General features: G+C 37.6%; 1 protein-coding gene across 2 annotated transcripts in view; it reads left to right on the top strand.

Moving 5' to 3' along the window:
* Positions 1–18,578, top strand: part of Slc13a1 (solute carrier family 13 member 1) — a 75,117-nt gene that overhangs the window by 26,665 nt on the left and 29,874 nt on the right. For both annotated transcript variants that reach the window (XM_021638780.2, XM_060373776.1), the window contains exons 4-7: positions 707–894; positions 1,539–1,596; positions 1,677–1,725; positions 17,935–18,086. In XM_021638780.2, coding sequence (XP_021494455.1) covers positions 707–894; positions 1,539–1,596; positions 1,677–1,725; positions 17,935–18,086 — 447 coding nt within the window. The remainder of the gene's footprint in view (positions 1–706; positions 895–1,538; positions 1,597–1,676; positions 1,726–17,934; positions 18,087–18,578) is intronic.

Raw genomic sequence — 18,578 nt, 5'->3', positions numbered from 1 at the left:
GTCCCAAAGTCTTACATTTGTTATTTTAAGGATGAATTACTCTGTTTATAAGAGAAGACAAGTAATAAATCTAATTCTTGACAATAGGAAGAAATGCTAGGTTCAGGAGAGCATAAATAATAGAATCTATAGAAAATTCTGAAACTTCATTTTAGCAAGTGATTGTAACCATTTTCTCCACCCACTATATATTGAACCAGGAGAGTGAATGGATGAAAGGGAGATTTATAAATATTAATCCCGGTCCTGCTTCTATTTGCTGCACATACTAAGAAACAGGGAAATGGCCAAAAGACGAATAAAAGCAAGGGATTCTCACTAGTTGGATACTCATTTCCAATTTACTTAGGTCTGAAGACAAGTGGCCACTCAGAAAAAGTCTCATGTATTAGGGTAACACTGCAAGCTGTTGTGTTACATGCCCATTTGCAATTAGGCTTAGATTCAATCATTTATCTTATTTTGAAGAGAATGATCTCCTAGTACCCTTAAGGGAATGCAAATCTTAATAATTGTATTCGTACATGTTCTGCTTTGATTCTGCCTGTCTCTGTAACTTCACTCAGAGTTCCCCATCTGGGCAGAGACTTCACCTTCTGCATTATGAAACACGTAATTTCCAATTTGCAAACAATATTCTTCAGAGTTGAATACAGAGTGACTTGGGTGGACAGCACAGCCCACACTAAAGACCCTCTCATTTCAGGCTGACGCTGGGCTTCATGAGCAGTACTGCCTTCTTATCCATGTGGCTTAGCAACACCTCCACTGCTGCCATGGTGATGCCCATTGTGGAGGCCGTGGCGCAGCAGATCATCAGTGCTGAAGCAGAGGCCGAGGCCACTCAGATGACTTATTTCAATGAATCTGCAGCCCATGGACTGGAAGTTGATGGTATCATGTATTGATATGGCCACAGTGGGGTCTTGTCATTTGGGCAGTAGACATAAATTCAAGGATGCTAGGATACATTTTAAATTAAGGACACATAAATGCATGCGATGCAGTTAGCCTCACTATTTGTGTAGTCCCCAGTATCTATCCAAATCAATTCTAGAAATATTTTTGCTTTAAATTAGCTGCTGAATATATTCTCTGGCATAAAAACGAAGGGCACCATTGTGCCCTCCAGCCAGTCCAATGGAGCACTCTCATGTCCTTATCTGTAGACATCCAGGTTACTATCCTTCCTCCTGAATGGCTTTCCTGCATAAATCACAGATCTGTGATTCTTACATCCTATTTGGGCATGGTACAGCATTAAATTCCACATCGGTGTTTCTTGCTCTGATGAACTGCTGTGATGCAATGGAAGATGCTGCAGGATGTTTGTGTTTATCAAAGAAGAATTAGCACATCATGAACTTAGATTAGCACATCATGAACTTGTTTGTTTTGTAATTTCAAATAATACGTCTATCTTCTAATACATACATACACACATACACGCATGCACACATACCCACACGTATGCACACATGCAGACCCAACTATAACTCTCCACTTAAATGTTTTTTCTTTCATTTAATATTTTACAGAAACTGTTATTGGACAAGAAACAAATGAAAGAAAAGAGAAAACAATACCAGCTCCAGGGTAAAGTCTATTGATATTTGATAAGGATTTTCCAAATCACATTTTAATGAAATTACAAACTGGGTCAATTTATGTTTCAGAAGCAGTAATGACGCAGCAAAAGTTTCAAGCAAGATGGAGACAGAAAAGGTACATTACATTTGGTTCTTTCTAAATACTTGTACATGAATTATATTAGAATTGTAATTGGATACATACCTATTTTAAAAATGTGTTGCTTTCTCACATAAAATTTATTTGTATGACTATGACCAAATTTGGTTTGATAGTTTGATAAGTCTTCCTCAATAGACATCCAGGTAAGAATTACCAACCAATGATGTTTGTAAACCAACATCATTATTTTTTCCTTTTATTAGAAATGTGATGATGGCAGTTAGCCTACTGAGTTTAAAGAAGCACACTTCTACTCAGAGAATACTGTTTCAGTTCTTATTTATTTATTTATTTATACAGTGTTCTGCCATATACACCAGCAGAGGGCACCAGATCTCACTATAGATGGTTATGAGCCACTGTGTAGTTGCTGGGAATTGAACTTAGGACCTTTGGAAGGACAACCAGTGCTCTTAACCTCTGAGCCATCTCTCCAGCCCCTGTTTCATTTCTAACTAAATCTTGTTGACCAGTTACACTGTTTTTATCAGCATCATCCCTGTTTCTTCAGGTTATGGGCTTAGAACACCATTTTTTATGTAATTAAATGTGATGGTATAATTGTAGTGTTTCCATTGCCCCTAAAAATTCAACGCAGAATTCATGAGTTGCTTCTATCAAATAGAGACAAAGGGGTAGTAACTGTTGCAGATATTGAAGAGAGGAAGGGGACCTTAGAAAACAGCCCCATACAATCCATTTCCTTATAATAAATCAATATAAAAACACTATACTACATTGCATGAGAGCAGAATTTCTCAAGACTTCTGAAAATGAGCCTACTTAGAAATAGTCCCTCAGTAACCATGGCATTAAGAATAGGCAAGCAATCATATATTCTCTCCTTGGGCTGTACAATCCATTAGCATGCAGCTCAGTGGGAAAAGAGACAGTATGGTTTATAGAAATTTCAAGGAAACAGTGAATTTTCTGGAAAGAGAAAATAAATGCAAGATAAGGTTTAAACCATTAGCTGTGTCTACCTGAAGGTTTGTATGAAAAACTTCATATGTGTTTATGAAAACACTATTATCTTTGTGGGTAGAAATATTCCTTATAAAACATTAAATATTAACAGTGAGGCATGTTGTTACAGAAGCATACACTGAAAAATGGACTTTGCATGCTCTCATAAAAACTAGCAACTCTAAACAGAAGGGATAAAGAATGTACACATAATTGCCAGATATCTTCAGCAAGCTAGGTTTCTGGCACTGTGCCTACATTTCAAGTTCAAATTGATTGGCTATCCACTGTGTCCTGGGCCTTGTAGGGGGAAATGTTAAAAACAGACTGCTCTTTATTATACATATCTCAGAATCTAGGGAATGCAAAATAACAAAAAAACAGACAGATACAAAAAGCTACAGCAAAGTTCACTCAGAAGCCAAGCCTTCCGGAAGGTGGCACAATTAGTTTAATACGGGCATGTCATGGAAAAGCAATATGAAGTAAAGATGCTTGAGTCTGGCAAGATGGACATCTGCAAGAGAAGACCGCAAATCCCATGCCTGTAAGATCAGGTCTCTTTATCTTGATTTTGACCTGAGCATATCCCACTGCCTGAAACTCAGTAGTTATTCAGTATCTTTGGTGATTAAGGAATGAGCTAATACAAAGGGAGAAAATAGAAAAAGATGCTCTAATCAGAGAGTATGTTTATCAAAAGCTCAACTCTGCAAAGCATCGCAGCCTTCAGGAGGCAACTGCCCTACAGGTGCTGGAGAGGAGTGAAATGAGGGAGCCAGGTTAGGGACTGTTCTTTAAGCCTAGGGTAGAGTTGGGTGATTCTCTTGTGGGAAGAAGCCTTGAGGCTAGTAGGCAGCATGCAAATTCTGCTTTGGGATGCATTCTCTGGCTACATTGCAAAAGGCAAAAGGATCTGAACCTGACTTGAATTTTCTGATTAATCAGACCCTGGGAAGGACAGAGTTATAGTAAATGTCTCCACCATTCTAAACGAGGTGAGGGGAGACTGGGATGCAGTGGACTGGGATGAGGAGCACGGAAGGAGGAAAGCTTGCCCGGAAGAAAAGTAAAGCAGTTGGGGGCATATTGTAGGCTATAAAGGTTGATATCTCAGGTTAGGGAAGAAACAAAACTTTAAATGTATATTCTATGATCTTTCACACCTTAATACTAATTTAAATTCAGCTAGAAAGGATTTTTCTTTTTGCTGTATAATAGGCTTTTAGAAAATAAACATTGAATTGTATATAAAGAAAATATTTTTACTTATTCTTTGAGATTTTCATACATGTATGTAAAATTTTTTATCATATCAACTCCTGCTTCCCCCGATTTTTTTCCCAGACCCCTACTCAACCACATATCCTAACCAACCTCATATCCTTCTCCTTTTGAAAATAAACCACTGAATCCATTTAGTTCTGCCTATAGACAGGAGTACAGAATCACCCACTGTCAGTGGAGCTACACCGAAGAATGCTCTCCCTTTCTACCAGCTACTTCAGGTAGGGGTGGGCCTCATGAGTCCCTCTCTGACCATTCTGGAATTTTTACCAGCTTGATTTTATATAATCAGCTGCAGCTATTGTGAGGTCATGAGTTCAGCAGCCATGTTACATCCAGAAAATTGTTTTTGCAACAGTCCTCCCCAAACTTTGGCTCTTCTACAATGTTCCCTGAGCCCTTGAAAAGGTGTGATAAAGACATCACATTTAGAGATGAGCACAGTAACTTATGCTCTGCCCTCTGACCAGTTTTGAGTCTCTGTATTACCCATGGTCCACTGAGGAAAAAAAGAAGCTTCGTTGATGAGCGCTGAGCCGTGCAGTCATCTATGGGCATTTAGAAGGTGGTTTGATACTATGTCCATTTAGCAAAATAATAATAGCAGGTTCTTTCTTATAGCCTGCACACTGCCCTGCCTTGGGTTCTTGGATGGTTTCAAGAGCTCACATCAGTTCTGTCCTGTGAAGTGGGCCTTAAAGTCAACCAAAAAGGGGTTCATTATCCCTATAATATATACGCCACTGTTAATCCAACAGACATACCTTGTCAAACTTGGTAATTACTATAGTTCACAGGGTTCACATCTGGTAAAGACTGATGATGATTTTTCTCTTCACTAGCCTTTAACAATCTATCTATCTATCTATCTATCTATCTATCTATCCACTTTACATCCTGATCACAGAATCCTTCCCCCTCTCCTTCCTGTTCCACCCTGCCTCTCTCTTCCCCATCCCTTCCCCTACTCCATAAACAAGGGAGCCCTGCCCCAACCTCATCAGCCTTAATAGCACCTTTTACCACTGTGAAAACTAGCCAGGAGGGAGGAAGCTTCCAGGTCAGTATCAGTTAGGTTTCCCCCTGTCCTGTGATCCAAGTGAGTGGAATCTTTAGGAATAAGGTCTTACCTTCAAGTCCTGTTGAGTAGCCAGTAGCAATGAATATCAGGTGTGTTGCTTGGAGGTCTATGATATGTTTCTGGCCGAATCAATCAAAGGGAGCCACAGATGGCACCGGGTTCTCTGTTTGATAACCTGTTAAGTCTGGGAGAGCATTATTTCCCAGCGTAGGGCAACTCTAACCTCTTCTTTAAGGTTTGCTCTTACTATGTTTAATTATGTCTGTGCGTGTTTCTCTATTCTGTAAGCGGAGATGTACAAATGAGTGAAGGGCCCCGAGGAGGCCAGGACAGAGTGTCAAATCTTCTGGAATTGGAGTTACAGATACTTATAAGATGTTTCATGTAGGTGTTGAGGAAGAAACTTGGGGTCCTCTGCAAGAGCAATGTGTGCTCTTAATTACTAAGCTATTTCTCCAGTGCCTGTTTATACACACACAGGAATCTTAGAACATAACAGGTTTCTATGTGGCTCTTCCCAAAGCCCCTAGTGTTAGTTTTTCCTTTACAGCCCGTGTCTGCCTTACTCTCCCGCTTCACCCACGCCCTCCAGCAATTCCACTCTCTGCCTTCAGACCCCAAGATCCACTGCCACTCTCCTTAAAGTGTGCATAGTGATATGTCCCTGTAATATCATTATTTGGGAAGCTAAGGCATGAGAATTGCTATGGGTTTGAGGCTAGCCTGGGCTACATAGTGAATTCCAGCCAAGCAAGCTCAGGCTACAGTGTGAGAGTCTTTCACAAACAAACAAGAATCTTTAGTTTTTTTCTAAAATATTCATAATTCTGTAATATTTTTTACAAAAGATTTAAAATTGTTATCTAATAAATTGAGTACAGTGTTAATCCATTAAAACAGCATTTACTTAATACAAAATTCAGAATTGTCCTGAATTTTATTAAACCTGAAATAATGCAATTAAGTTAACATGAGATTATTGATAGCTTTACCTCATTTTTCAGGATTTTTTTTTCCAGAGGCAATAAAGTACACACACACACACGCACACACACACGCACGCACACACGCACACACGCACATACACATACTCTGAGCTGTAATTTACTGTGATTTAAATAAGCAGTTGTCAAGTAGAAGAAAACTAATAATTGCTCCCAAAGAAATGCGCTGTTTGTTATAATAAGATCACGTTGACTGAGAAATATGAATTTAACATATGCCCACATATTACCAGGCCGAGGAGCAGTCTATTGTCCGTTCCTCACTGCAGCCACCATACCCCACATTCCGCATCCTCTCACTTCCTTCTGTTTCCTTCTCCAGAGTGCATCATTTTCCACAGGCTATGTCCACTCTGCTTGTTTGTAGCTTATTTTGGTTTTACTGCTTCATCCACTGAAAGGTTTGTCATTATTACACTATGTGTCCCACATGTCTGGACAGTGATGGCTATAGCAAGTATTTAGCAAATGTTGCTGGATGTGTGGATAAATTCCATAAGGTCAGTTACAGTCTATTTTAAATACCTTTTGCTGTATACAAATTGTAATAAGAGCAAGAATATAAAGGCTTAAAGATAAAACTGAAGTCATATTAAGAAAACTTTATGTGAAAAGATAAATAATGGTTTGGGAAACAAAGGGACTGCTTAAATTAACAGATGAATGAACAGTCCTCAAAACAAGAAGCATAAATGGCCAGTGAGTGCTTTTAAAAGTTTCTAGTTCAGGCAAATGCAAAACAAAACTTCCTTGATATAACAACTCATCTCAGAGTGGGAACTATCAGGAAATCTGACAAAAACGTGGCAATTTAAGGAAAGAGAAGCCCTTATCCAGTGCTGGTGAGAGTGCACGTTAATGGAACTGTTAGAGAAACTGGTATGAGGTCTCTCAACACATTAATAACAACCGTGTGACCCAGCTAGACGACTTCTCTGGGTGCACACGCAAAAGCTTCCATATCCTACCACCTGTCAATGTTCATGACAGGAAGAAAATGGACCTTGCCAGAAGCCCTTCAGCAAACGAAGGGATAAGGCAGTGTTGAACATATATACAACAGAATTTTATTATTCTGTAAGGAAAACATTAAACTATGAAGTTTTCAGGAACATGGGTGGGTTTAGAGAATGTATTATTGAATGGGGTGACCCAAAATCAGATAGACAAAAACCGCATGGTTTTGCTCATCTGCAATTCCTAATATATAATGTGTACATGTGTGCAAGTGCTTGTGTGCCTGCATGTGGTGTATGTGTGTGTGAGAGAGAGACACACACACACATACACAGAAAGAAAAAAATATGAATATGGGTAAATAAACTAAAGAATACCAAGAAAGATGCAAACAGCTGGATAATGGGGCTATAAAGGGGGAGCAGGGACACTGATGAGAGGAGATGAGAGAAGATAATCTACTTAAACAGACCTTGTTTGAAAATGCCGTAATGGTACATAATACCTTGTATGATGACTTCGAAAAATATTAAAAATTCGTCAGCCGTGAAGTTCTTGCTAAGGAACGGCAACGTTCTCATGCAGATAGAAAAGTAGCTTGTCTGCTGCTGGAGGTGGTGATTACAATGGGCTGGAGTGGAGGACGATGGGTATTTAGTTGTCCCTTAGGTTTCAAGAACCAGTTTAATCGTGTTCATATAGGGTCGTGTTCCTGTGCCACTCACCTATCAAGGGAGATGTCCCCCCTCACACACACAACGTTCTTCTCTCACTGTAGGGCAAGGCCTAAGCATTAACAGGCATCCTACTAATACCCAGAATGAAAGTGATGGGTGAGCAGAAATTCCATGCTGCTCTGTAAGCACACCTGCGATTTTTTTAGAGAAAAGAACTAGAAAACAAAATGGTTACCACAAACACTGACATGCATGGGGAAACTATAGTTCTCAGGTCCACGTGACAGCTAGGAGAGCAAACATCACTGACAGGGCTTTCATGAAAAATGAGTTCTAGGCATCCTAAAATGAAGAGTGTAGTCACCAAAGAAAGAAGTCAATGTGCTTTGCCTCCCCTGAGAGCTTGAGCATTATTCAAAGAGACAGCTCAGAGTTTTATAGACATCTCAACCTCTAACCCTCCAGGCATCTTTGGATGAAGAAAATTGAAAAATCAGTATGTTTTTATGAAAAACTTGAGATAATTGCTTTTCATTCATTTAATACAATCTGTTGTTCCTCAAAGGGAAAAAAGTTTAAGAGAAAAAATATCCTTGAACAAATTGCATCAAGCTTTTAATTAGGTGTTGTTTAGTCTGGGGGTGAAAATTCTTATGGCTGAAAATTAAATTCTGGAAGACAACACTTCCTAATACTTGCCAAGAATTCAGAGTCTGGTAAGCACAGTAATAAACACAGCTCTTAATATTAGGAATGAGTCACATGAATTCTGCTAAGAAAGCGATAGCAATTTAGAACTCCTGGCCCCAGACTAACTATAAACTTCAGATAGTGTTTACAGAAGGAGTGAGAGTGGGCACAGGGGAGGACCACCCCTTCTTTTCCTCCCACCATTTATGAGCCAACTTTAGATATTTTTAAAGAAACCCAAGTCAAAGTTCCAGATCCTTTTATATACTATACTTCATTGTGTTTCAATATAACATTTTATTGTTAACTTACTGCTGATTATGTATTTTTCTAGTATACCTTTTATTTTGTGAATTACAAAAATATTATTGAGCAAAGGTCATAGGCTTAGCCATATTGAAAGCATTTGCAGGTTGATCTAATACATAAGGAGCTCTGCACAGAGACTACCCATTTTAGAACTGCTCCTTAAAAACAGGAGCAAAGTCTGTCCATGCAGCTTTCTAAATCAGGGCCAAGTTTACTTGGTTCTCAAATTGTTTTATTAACTATTTAAAAAAATTTTATTTTGGGTATAAAATATTTCTACTTTATTTCAAGTATAAAATATTTCAGACATATGTATCTTTTAAAGTAATGGAACCTTCCAAAGAACAATAAAATAAATTAAATGACACACATTACACACCAGATTTAGAAATGGTGATTAAGAAATTTAGAAACTTCCATAAACTTTTGTCTGGTTCTGTTTCTTCTTTGCACAATCGCCCCCATGACCTTGCAAAGACATCCGTAGCCCAAAAATTGTGTGTTCTTGTAGGTTTTCCAGTGGGTACTAGCAAGGGTATGTGTGGTCTTGAACACGTCAACAAATACCCAAAATACAAAGGGTTTCAGAAAGACTGAGACAGGCTAGAGTTGTGGTTCCTCAACCAGAATGACCTCAACTTTACGCTCTTCCTGTGACATCCTCGGGAGTGAAGCCCTTAGTCCACCAAAGGTTTCCTATCTCTCTCTATTCTGTGCTGTAGCTAGGAAGGGCGAGAAAGAAGAAAGTATAAGGCAAATGCTCTGGGCTTGGGACTAGTCACATTTTTCTATTTCACATTTAAATAGTCCAAGTTTACATAAATACATGCGAATGTGCAATCATATCTAACATGTTATCTATTTTCTATATTGTTTATAGGTATATCTTTTGTCGTTTCTAATGTTTTCCTCTTAAACCTTATTTTTTTTCCTCTGAAATCATTTTATTGGTCTTGCAAAGTTAGTCAAGTCTAGAACTAGATTATACTTCAGAGTTGGTCTTTTGGTGTCGAATCTCTACTGTTTTGTTTAATAAAATACTCCTTGCAATTTTTGAAGTATACTTAGTAGTATGCAGTCTAACCTATGTTTCTGCTGACTTCTGATGATTACTTTTTCCTGTGAGAAGTCAACTATCAGTCAAATTATCATTACTTATAGGTACGTAGTCTTTTCTCATTGCTTACTTTAGAGGTGTGTGTGTGTGTGTGTGTGTGTGTGTGTGAAAGAGAGAGAATGTTTATGTTTTAGAATATTGTTTGATATGAGTGTATTCTTCCTGAGTCTCTGTTGTCTCTTCCAAACACTGTCAATTATCAGTCTTCAGTCACCTCCTTCTAGTCATGGCTGCCTCTCCCCCCAATTAAACAATTAAGTAACCTTGTATTCTAAACTTACTGACAGTTGCTTTGCTTTTCTTCTTTGTCTGGTGGACCCATGGATTATGCAAATAACTAAGTTCTACAGTTCAGCAATTCTTCTTTTCTATTTCATTGATGGACGTATTCACTAAGTTTTAAATCTCATTTTATGTACTAATATTTCAAAGCCTTCTAAAAAGTCATTAATGGTTAAGGAATTTGCTTATATAATGTAGCTTTAGTTCCTGATGCCTTTGGGTTACTTCCTCACCATCTTTGTTTTCTGGTTGTTTTCATGCTGTTACTCAATTTTCTTGCACGTTTCATGCTTGCAAATGTTGAAATGCTGATTTTCCTTGAAATCCAGGAAAAAAAATAATCTGAGTTTAGGGTTGCAGCTGATTACAGGAGTTTCCAGTTATATTACCATATTTCCCTTAACACATATGACAATGTGTGCTTTGCAAGTGCTTAGGGCAGGAATTTTCAGGATACACTGTACTTTTCCTTGGCTTAACTTGACATTTACTTCCCCTTACTCTACAGAGGATGTAGGCATGTGAATGTTTTCCTATACTAATCCCAGCACACAGCTGGCCTCGGGCAGTATCTTCCATTCCAAATTCGCTTTGTAACAAGATAAATGAAATCTCTTGAGCAAAGTCAGACTTATCACTCCCTTGTATTAAACACACTTGAACTTCATTTTATGGTTAATACAGATTTCCTCCTTCCTACAATTTAGTGAGATATTTTTCAAAATTATGTTTGATGTTTTTTTTTAATTTAAAGTTGTTAAGCAGAGTTTGATTTGTTATGATAAATAATATACTATTATTTATACATACTATTTTAGTCATTTTTACTACTGTAGAAAGAACATTTTTATTCTATTCCTACATTTTTAGCGGAAAATTGCAAAAGAAGCTTCTAAATATTTAGCATTTTGTTTAATACAATTTTATAAGTAAAGCCTGTACCATAAAAAATATTTGATTTTTTAAAACATTGCTGAAAAACAGCTTATTTTCACACTGAAGAACCTTTATGCCCCGAATGCTAAATTTTAGATACTGATCTGTGCATCTCCCTAATGTTTTATAAGGTGATAGTCTTATTTTTAATATGAAACGTAAGCCCTTTAGTAGATTTAAAGAATGGAAAACCTATTTCAAAGACTGTTCTTGGTAATTTCAATTTTACTGAAGCCTTGAGTTTCCCAGGTTATCTCTGACTAGATCTTCAAAAGATCTTCATGAAGCGTTTATAGCAGGAATTAAGAGAAGAACCCTCTCACCTTTTTCACCCTGCTCACTTTCTTGTTAGTTAAATTCTTACTAGGTACATTCTTTGCTGAAACAGTTTTCTTACAGAAATTATTTTAAGCCACGTGCACATTATAAAAAGTCAAGCTTAATTAAAACTAAGTAACATTATCTGTTATCCATTTAACTGAGCACATGGAAACTCAATATGCAAACAAAATGAGGAACAATGTTTTCATCCCTCTGTGCACTTGAACTTCCACTCTCTCTATGCTTCATTAGCTATATCATATGATGACATATGGGACATGAAGTCACCAGGTTAATCTGCGCGTTCGTTATTCGTAAAGAGTAATTCATTTAAACAGCAGCAGCTAAGGGATTGGCCTGAGGTAGTGTACACAGCAAGCAAGCACTCTACACGGAGCTGTAGCCCAGCCCAATTTCTTCTTTTATTTCCATTCGAGGTCTCACTAAATTGCTCAGGCTGTCCTTGAACTCACTATGTAATCAGAATTTGCTGCCTCAAACTTCTAGGTAAGTGGTTATCCTGAAGCCATTAAATCTCCAAATGTCTTCCTCAAATCTTTTTAGATAGCTGCTCCTCCATCAACAGTGTACTCTTTAGATATGGCAGCACAAAGAAAACAGAGTTAGGTATGGCTATGAGTGAAGGGAGGCAATCATAAAGAACCTTCAGGCACCAAGTGAAAGCGCCTGCTTTGAGTATAGGGAATGTGTACATTCCAATGCCCTGCAGGAGGACAGGCACTTGGGACCTGCTTTCTATTCTACTGGAGTCAGCAGCCTACTCTAATGCCCTCCAGGTGTCAACAGACGGCAGTCCAGAAAGGTCTTCCCTGGGGAATGCAATCAGTAGGACAGAATAAACAGCATCCTGACATCAGAATCTTCTCAGAGAAAGGGCTGTCAGTGAAGCTCACAGCCAAGAATGAATCCCAAAGCACACATGCAGGGCTTTGAAGCAGCATCTCACTGCCTTAAATATGAGCAGGCAACCCCAAATTCCTCAGTATCTGAAGAAAGCCTGAGGCATGGAGAAGCAGCTCCAAACAAACAAAAAGAAATCAGCTATGTGTGGGAAACAGTCAATGCAAGAAGAGGCAAACATGAGAAAGGAAAACATCATTAATATGTTTACAGAGGTAAAGGAAGAAGTTGCATTCATAAAATATAAACAACATTTTTGAGAAAGAGGAGACAAGAATATAAAATATACAATGCAAATAAATGTAAAAAGTGTAAGTAAGAAAAATGAAGATTTCAGAAGATTCTGTAAAGGCAAAATTCAGAGGATGAAATATGAAGAAACAAGAGCAAGGAAGTAACAGAAGTTTCAAGAAAAGAGTAGAGAACAGAGGGGAAGGATTTTTAGACATTCAAGAGAACTTCCATACTGGAAGAACACAACATTTATCATTAAAATCCTACTGATGGCAGTCCAGAAGCAGACTGCGCAGGAAGGCTCTCATTTGAAATCTGGGAGCTCAGATTACCACGGGTAAAAAGAGAAGTCCATGAGCTTTCAGCTGTCAGGAAAGTTCAGGGACTGGGGAGTGTTTCTTTTTAAAAGATTTTAAGTTTTTAAGATTTTTTAAAAAATATGGCTAACTGAATACTTCTCTCTGTTTGCACATCAAATGGTGTATTCAAAACTCTAAGTAATGGTCACTTCATTCAGTATCAATACCCAACAAAAAGAGCAATGAAGGAGGTGTTGCCTAGCTAATTGTTTTTAGTTCTGAAGGGGAAATAACCAGATGAAGAGATGTTGGCAGAGATGATTATTATACAATAAAATCAGAGAATATCTGATGGGTTTTAAGTAGCCTAGCATTTAATTGTGATGTGAGAAAATTTACAGAAGGCAGGATTTAGAATTGAGTGGTTTGTCCACAAAATTCTCAGTGAGTAGGTGGTATGTATTACTCTACAAATTCTTTTGTCTATTTCCATCCATGTATTTATCTATTTTTATTTTATCCAGCTACTTACACTGAAACACTGAAGTATAGTCTAAGTCAAATTATGTTGCTATGATGTTAGGATCAGGAAAACACAAAGTGTAGGTGTGTTGAGGGAAGGAAGCTGTGGGAAAAAATGTTAAATGCTGCCTACATGGCATATAAAAATTGAATTGCAATGCCTATGCCAGGGTACGGCCTGAGCTGGATCTGGTGGTCTGTAATCCCAGTTACTTGGGGGAATGATGCAAAAGAATTTCAGTTTCAAGAACTGGCAGGATGGGCTACAAAGTGGGTTCAAGGCCAGGCTGAGTATGACCTTGTCTCTAAACAAAGAAGTAAAAAGTCTGGAGATGTGTATGCAAGGCTCTAGGTTCACCCTCTAGTTAAAAAAAAAAAAAAATATATATATATATATATATATATATTATGTAAAACACTAAGGTGAATACACATATACACAAAAACTGCAAGATTTTAAGCTGATGGTAAGCTGAAATTACTTTAATAGCCTTCGTACTCAGACTTTATAATCATTGAAATATAAACGGACGCCTTGATGTGTTCACAGCATATTCTGCTTATTCTGCTGAACTAGTTTGTAGAACCTCTAGAGATGGTTGGTTAGCTGTTAGCAATTTATAAGTGCAGTTTCAACATTCAGGGTGGGAAATGCGCATCTTGCCTTCTCTGTCTACCATAATTACCACCAGGAGTCATCAGGTTAGACTCTATCTCTATCAAGATAGAGTCATTCTGCTCTATCTTGTCTTTGATTATGCAACTTCAGCATATTATCATGCTATGATTGAAACTGCTTCAGTTACTTGGAAGATCTGGGAAAATACCAGCCAGGTCTTAGATACCATGTCTCTGTGTGTAACCTGTATAGCAGATATTGGGTAATCTGTATAGCAGATATTGGGATTATCTGCCTTGACTTAACTGGATTTAACTGGTAGACCAGGCAGGTCTTCCTGCCTCTCCCTCCTAAGTACTGGGATTAAAGGACTGCACCACCATGCCCAGCATTATGGCTTATTTTATTATCTGAAAATAAATTGGTCTTTGTGCCATATCACTTCTAAATATCTGTCTGCTCTAGCATATATTTTTACATGTTCGAATACACCTTCTTGTGATTATAGAGGATGCAAAATATATCAAGATTATAGCAAATACCTATAATTCCATGATCAAGAAATGACATTATTTAATATCTTGGCATATCTTTTTAGCATTATTTCAGGTCAACTATGCACATGTAGATATATTTATGTATACAACAGCATACAAGTCAACCTGACTATGTAATTACACAGAAATCTCCTTTACCTTATGATATAAGCACTCTCCCATTCATAACACACCTGTGACAATATCATTAAGACACACAGAGTTTTCCTTCCTACTCCATTCATCACAGTTCTAGAAGCTTCACTTTTTTTTTTTAAATCCTTCTTTGCTTTGGAATTCTCCTATTTTCTCTCTGTCCCTGACTCTGTCTTTCTCTTTCCGTCCCTCCTCTGGTCTCTCTCCTTCTCAGTATAAAATAAATATTTACACAGCACTCACCAAAATCCTTCACTGTAATGACAAAGAATGATGATATCTCATCCTGTGTTTTCAAACACATGTGTTCCTCTAGGTAGGGTCTACTGTCTATTTGAAATTATTGAATCCAGCTTCTTCTTTATCTGCTGGTTCTAAATTCAAACTATTGTCTTAGCAGGAGACCAAAGATTAATTTGTGAGGAACTTAATTGTTTTTTTCATAATTTCTATATTAGCGGTCAGTTCTATTCTATTCCTTGCTCCAGGAAAACTGGTTAACCTCGGCTTCCCATGCCCACCACAAGATGACAATACATCTCAATTATGAGGTTTGTGTATACTAGAGTGTAAAAAATGTGCATCTCCCATTCTATATAAAAAACATTCTATTAATCCTTTGATCGGTATGATCAATTGGTATATAGATTTATTTATTGTGGAATTTGAATTGACCCTAAACATTTCCATCTGTTTAAATCCATCAAATCTACATGAATATCAGTGTTCACTCACACTAGCATTAATGGTGTTTTTATATTACTTATATAAAAAGACTAAGGCCTCTCAGTATAAAATTATTTTTATTACAAATCTGCCAATGCAGTTAATCATTACACTTATACATACAAATATTTGTAGGTCATCTTTCATATAAAATCTATATTTCTCTTTGTTTTTAAATCTTTAAGCTTTAATGTTAATTGGAAACTATATATAAATTATATTTTCAAAAATATACACCTATCAATTTAATAATGCCAAAGATACACATCACTTTTTTGGGTTGTTAGATGTCTTTCTTGTATTAAAAAAAATTAATATGTAAGTGTTAAGTTTCAGGTATCTTTTAGTTTCACTCATAAAATATTTAATAAAGTTTGCCATATTTTACATACCTTTTTAGGATAACTTTTAAATAGAAAAAAAATCATGTAGAAAATACAAAACATTTGCATGTAGAAAATATAAGGCAAGTAGAGTTTCTATATATTTTTTTCTTTTGGGTAAGAGTGGATACGTATAAGGGCTGACCTTTAACTTAATTAAAAGGTAAATTATGGTCTGCAGCCCTGAACCCTGGCATGCTAAATGCCATTTCCACAGCCATGTTTACTTTTAAAGAGTAGTCATTTTTCCTTATCATGATCCTGTTTGCCCTGCCAATATCACAGACAGCATGTTTATCTGTGTAGAATACCAATGCAGCCTGTTGTTCTTCATAGGTGGGGCTACAGGTTGTTGCAGCCATTCTATGAAATCCCATAAAGGTGCTTTACAAAATGAACAGTGGAACTAACTTAGGACTCATCCACGCCAGCAGGCATTTATGAAAAAGGAATGCAGTCAAGGTTACAGGTGGTGTCTAGTCCCCGGTGTTCACTGATGCACAATCACAACAGCCAATATACACAAGTAAATGTACTTTTAATTGTGTTCTTGATTACCATGGTAGCCTGTGGATCTCCATATAGCAATTCTTGACTATTTCAGATGTTTTCCATATGCCTTAGCTTAAAAATATAACCATACCTATCAAAATCCATATGACAATAATACAATAAAAGGTATCAAGTACTAATGTAGTTCTTCGATTTATGTGAAGACTGGAGCATATGGATCAAGTGTGAAACATCAAAGATTAACCCATGGAGTCTCCAAAATATTACTAGATCAGTCAAGGCCAGAGATATCATTGACTGAATATGGAAGAATCTAAACACATTCACAACACTTTACGAAAGTCAATAGAATTGTGTACATGAGAATATTTTCAGGAGGATAAAGAACACAGAGCAAGGGATATAGCTCTGAATTTTAAAGCAAGACAAAAATTTCATTATCCAGGTTTGCCACTTTTAGGCACTGACACTGGATAATTCAGTCGGCATCTCAGTGTCTCATTTGGTATTCAATTGCCCAGCTCATATGATGTAAAATTGATGTGGATACAATGTAGTTGAGAGAGTCTGGACCTGTATACATATAGAAAAGTCAAGTTGAGCAAAAGCAATCAAGCAATTTGGATATGACTACCAGTTCAAGCTTCTTCTCGTGACTTTCCGAGCATGATAGAATGTGACCTGGAATTGTAGTCTGAGGAAACTCTTTCTCTGCCTCAGTTAGTTTTGTCAAGATACTAACTCACAGGAAAAAAAAAATGAAATTAGGGAATATGGGTAGGGTGGAGAGACCAAGCCAGGCAGAAGCATTAAATGAAAGAACTAAATAACTACTTCAGAATATCATGATCAAAAGTATAGAAAAAGGAGTATCCAACTTTCATGATTCAGTGTGTGTGTGTGTGTGTGTGTGTGTGTGTGTGTGTATGTGTGTGTGTGTGCTCGTGCACGCACAAGTGTGTACATGTGTGCTCATGCACACACACACGTAGGCTATTTTGGGAGATAGTGAGGAACAAGAATTCTGATTCCATTACTCAATGCTAAGGATCATAAAGATGAAAGCATTTGGTTCCTAGAGAAACTTCTTAAGAATATCAACCATCAAAAGACCAAGATGGGGAAAAGCTCCTACAGATGGAACTTACTGACCATGTACCATCAATAATGGCAGAAAACTACAGAAAGCAATGGAAGTTGTGCTGAGAGGAAAGAAAGGAAGGAGGATTGGGTCAGAAAGGAAAGAAGTAAGAAAGGATGACTGAAGTTATGTTTGTGAACTATTTCAGTGTTTTCCTTAAATGTTTATTTTATTGTTCCATTTCTATCCATAAGAAGGTATTGTTTATTAGTTAGCTTAGGCTACAATGACAAAATACCACGAAACCTCATTTACCACAGTTAAGCCTAGGATCAAGGGCTGGCAGGAGTTAGGGCCTGGTGAGGGCTGCTTTGTGGGCATGCATGTCCACCTATTAGTGTCTCCTCTTAGAGCATCTTTCATCTCACTTCATGACATTAACTCTAACTATCTTCCAAACGGTCTGTCTTCAAACACCGGGAGAGCTGGGACATATTTGTTATATAGGAAATGGTGTTATGACTGCAAACAGAGCTGTTCTCATACCACATCTTCTTATTCACAGAACTTATCCACAGGACTAAAATACCGGTCAAAGAAAGACCACATGATGTGTAAACTCATGTGTTTGTCTATTGCTTACTCTTCAACCATTGGTGGGCTGACCACAATCACGGGTACCTCCACCAACCTGATCTTCTCCGAGCATTTCAATACGTAAGTAAAATCAGACTGGTGACTCAACAAGTGGACAGCAGACAAACTATAGAAATCATCCTTGCCTGACTCAAGTCCTGGGACTGAACTGTCAGGCAGGATTAACTTTGTTTCCTGTCAGGCTGTCTGTAATCTTAGAGACCTTCCTTTGGACTGAAGATGAAATATGCAGGATCTGGTAAATTAACACGTACTTGAAGATCAGTTCTCCTGCTAAGCTAAGAGCAGCTCATGGCTTTGTAAAAAGGCCTTCCTCTGCCAACATCACAGGCAGCATGCTTATCCCTATGGAAGGGAGCAGCATTCCTATCCCAGCCTCTTCTCAGAGAGGGAAGAATCGTTTTTTACAACTAATTCAAGAATGTGACAATCAGCTGACATGGAAATGTAGAGTTGCATGAGATGGTTTCTGCAACGTTTGAATACTGATTATTTGAACTTAAATGGTGAACTGTGAACATAGGCGGTAACTGCAAGAGCCTGAGGTTGGCA

The sequence above is a fragment of the Meriones unguiculatus genome, chromosome 21, assembly GCF_030254825.1.
Source record: "Meriones unguiculatus strain TT.TT164.6M chromosome 21, Bangor_MerUng_6.1, whole genome shotgun sequence".
Lineage (NCBI taxonomy): Eukaryota > Metazoa > Chordata > Mammalia > Rodentia > Muridae > Meriones > Meriones unguiculatus.
This window is presented reverse-complemented; position numbering and strand designations above follow the sequence as displayed.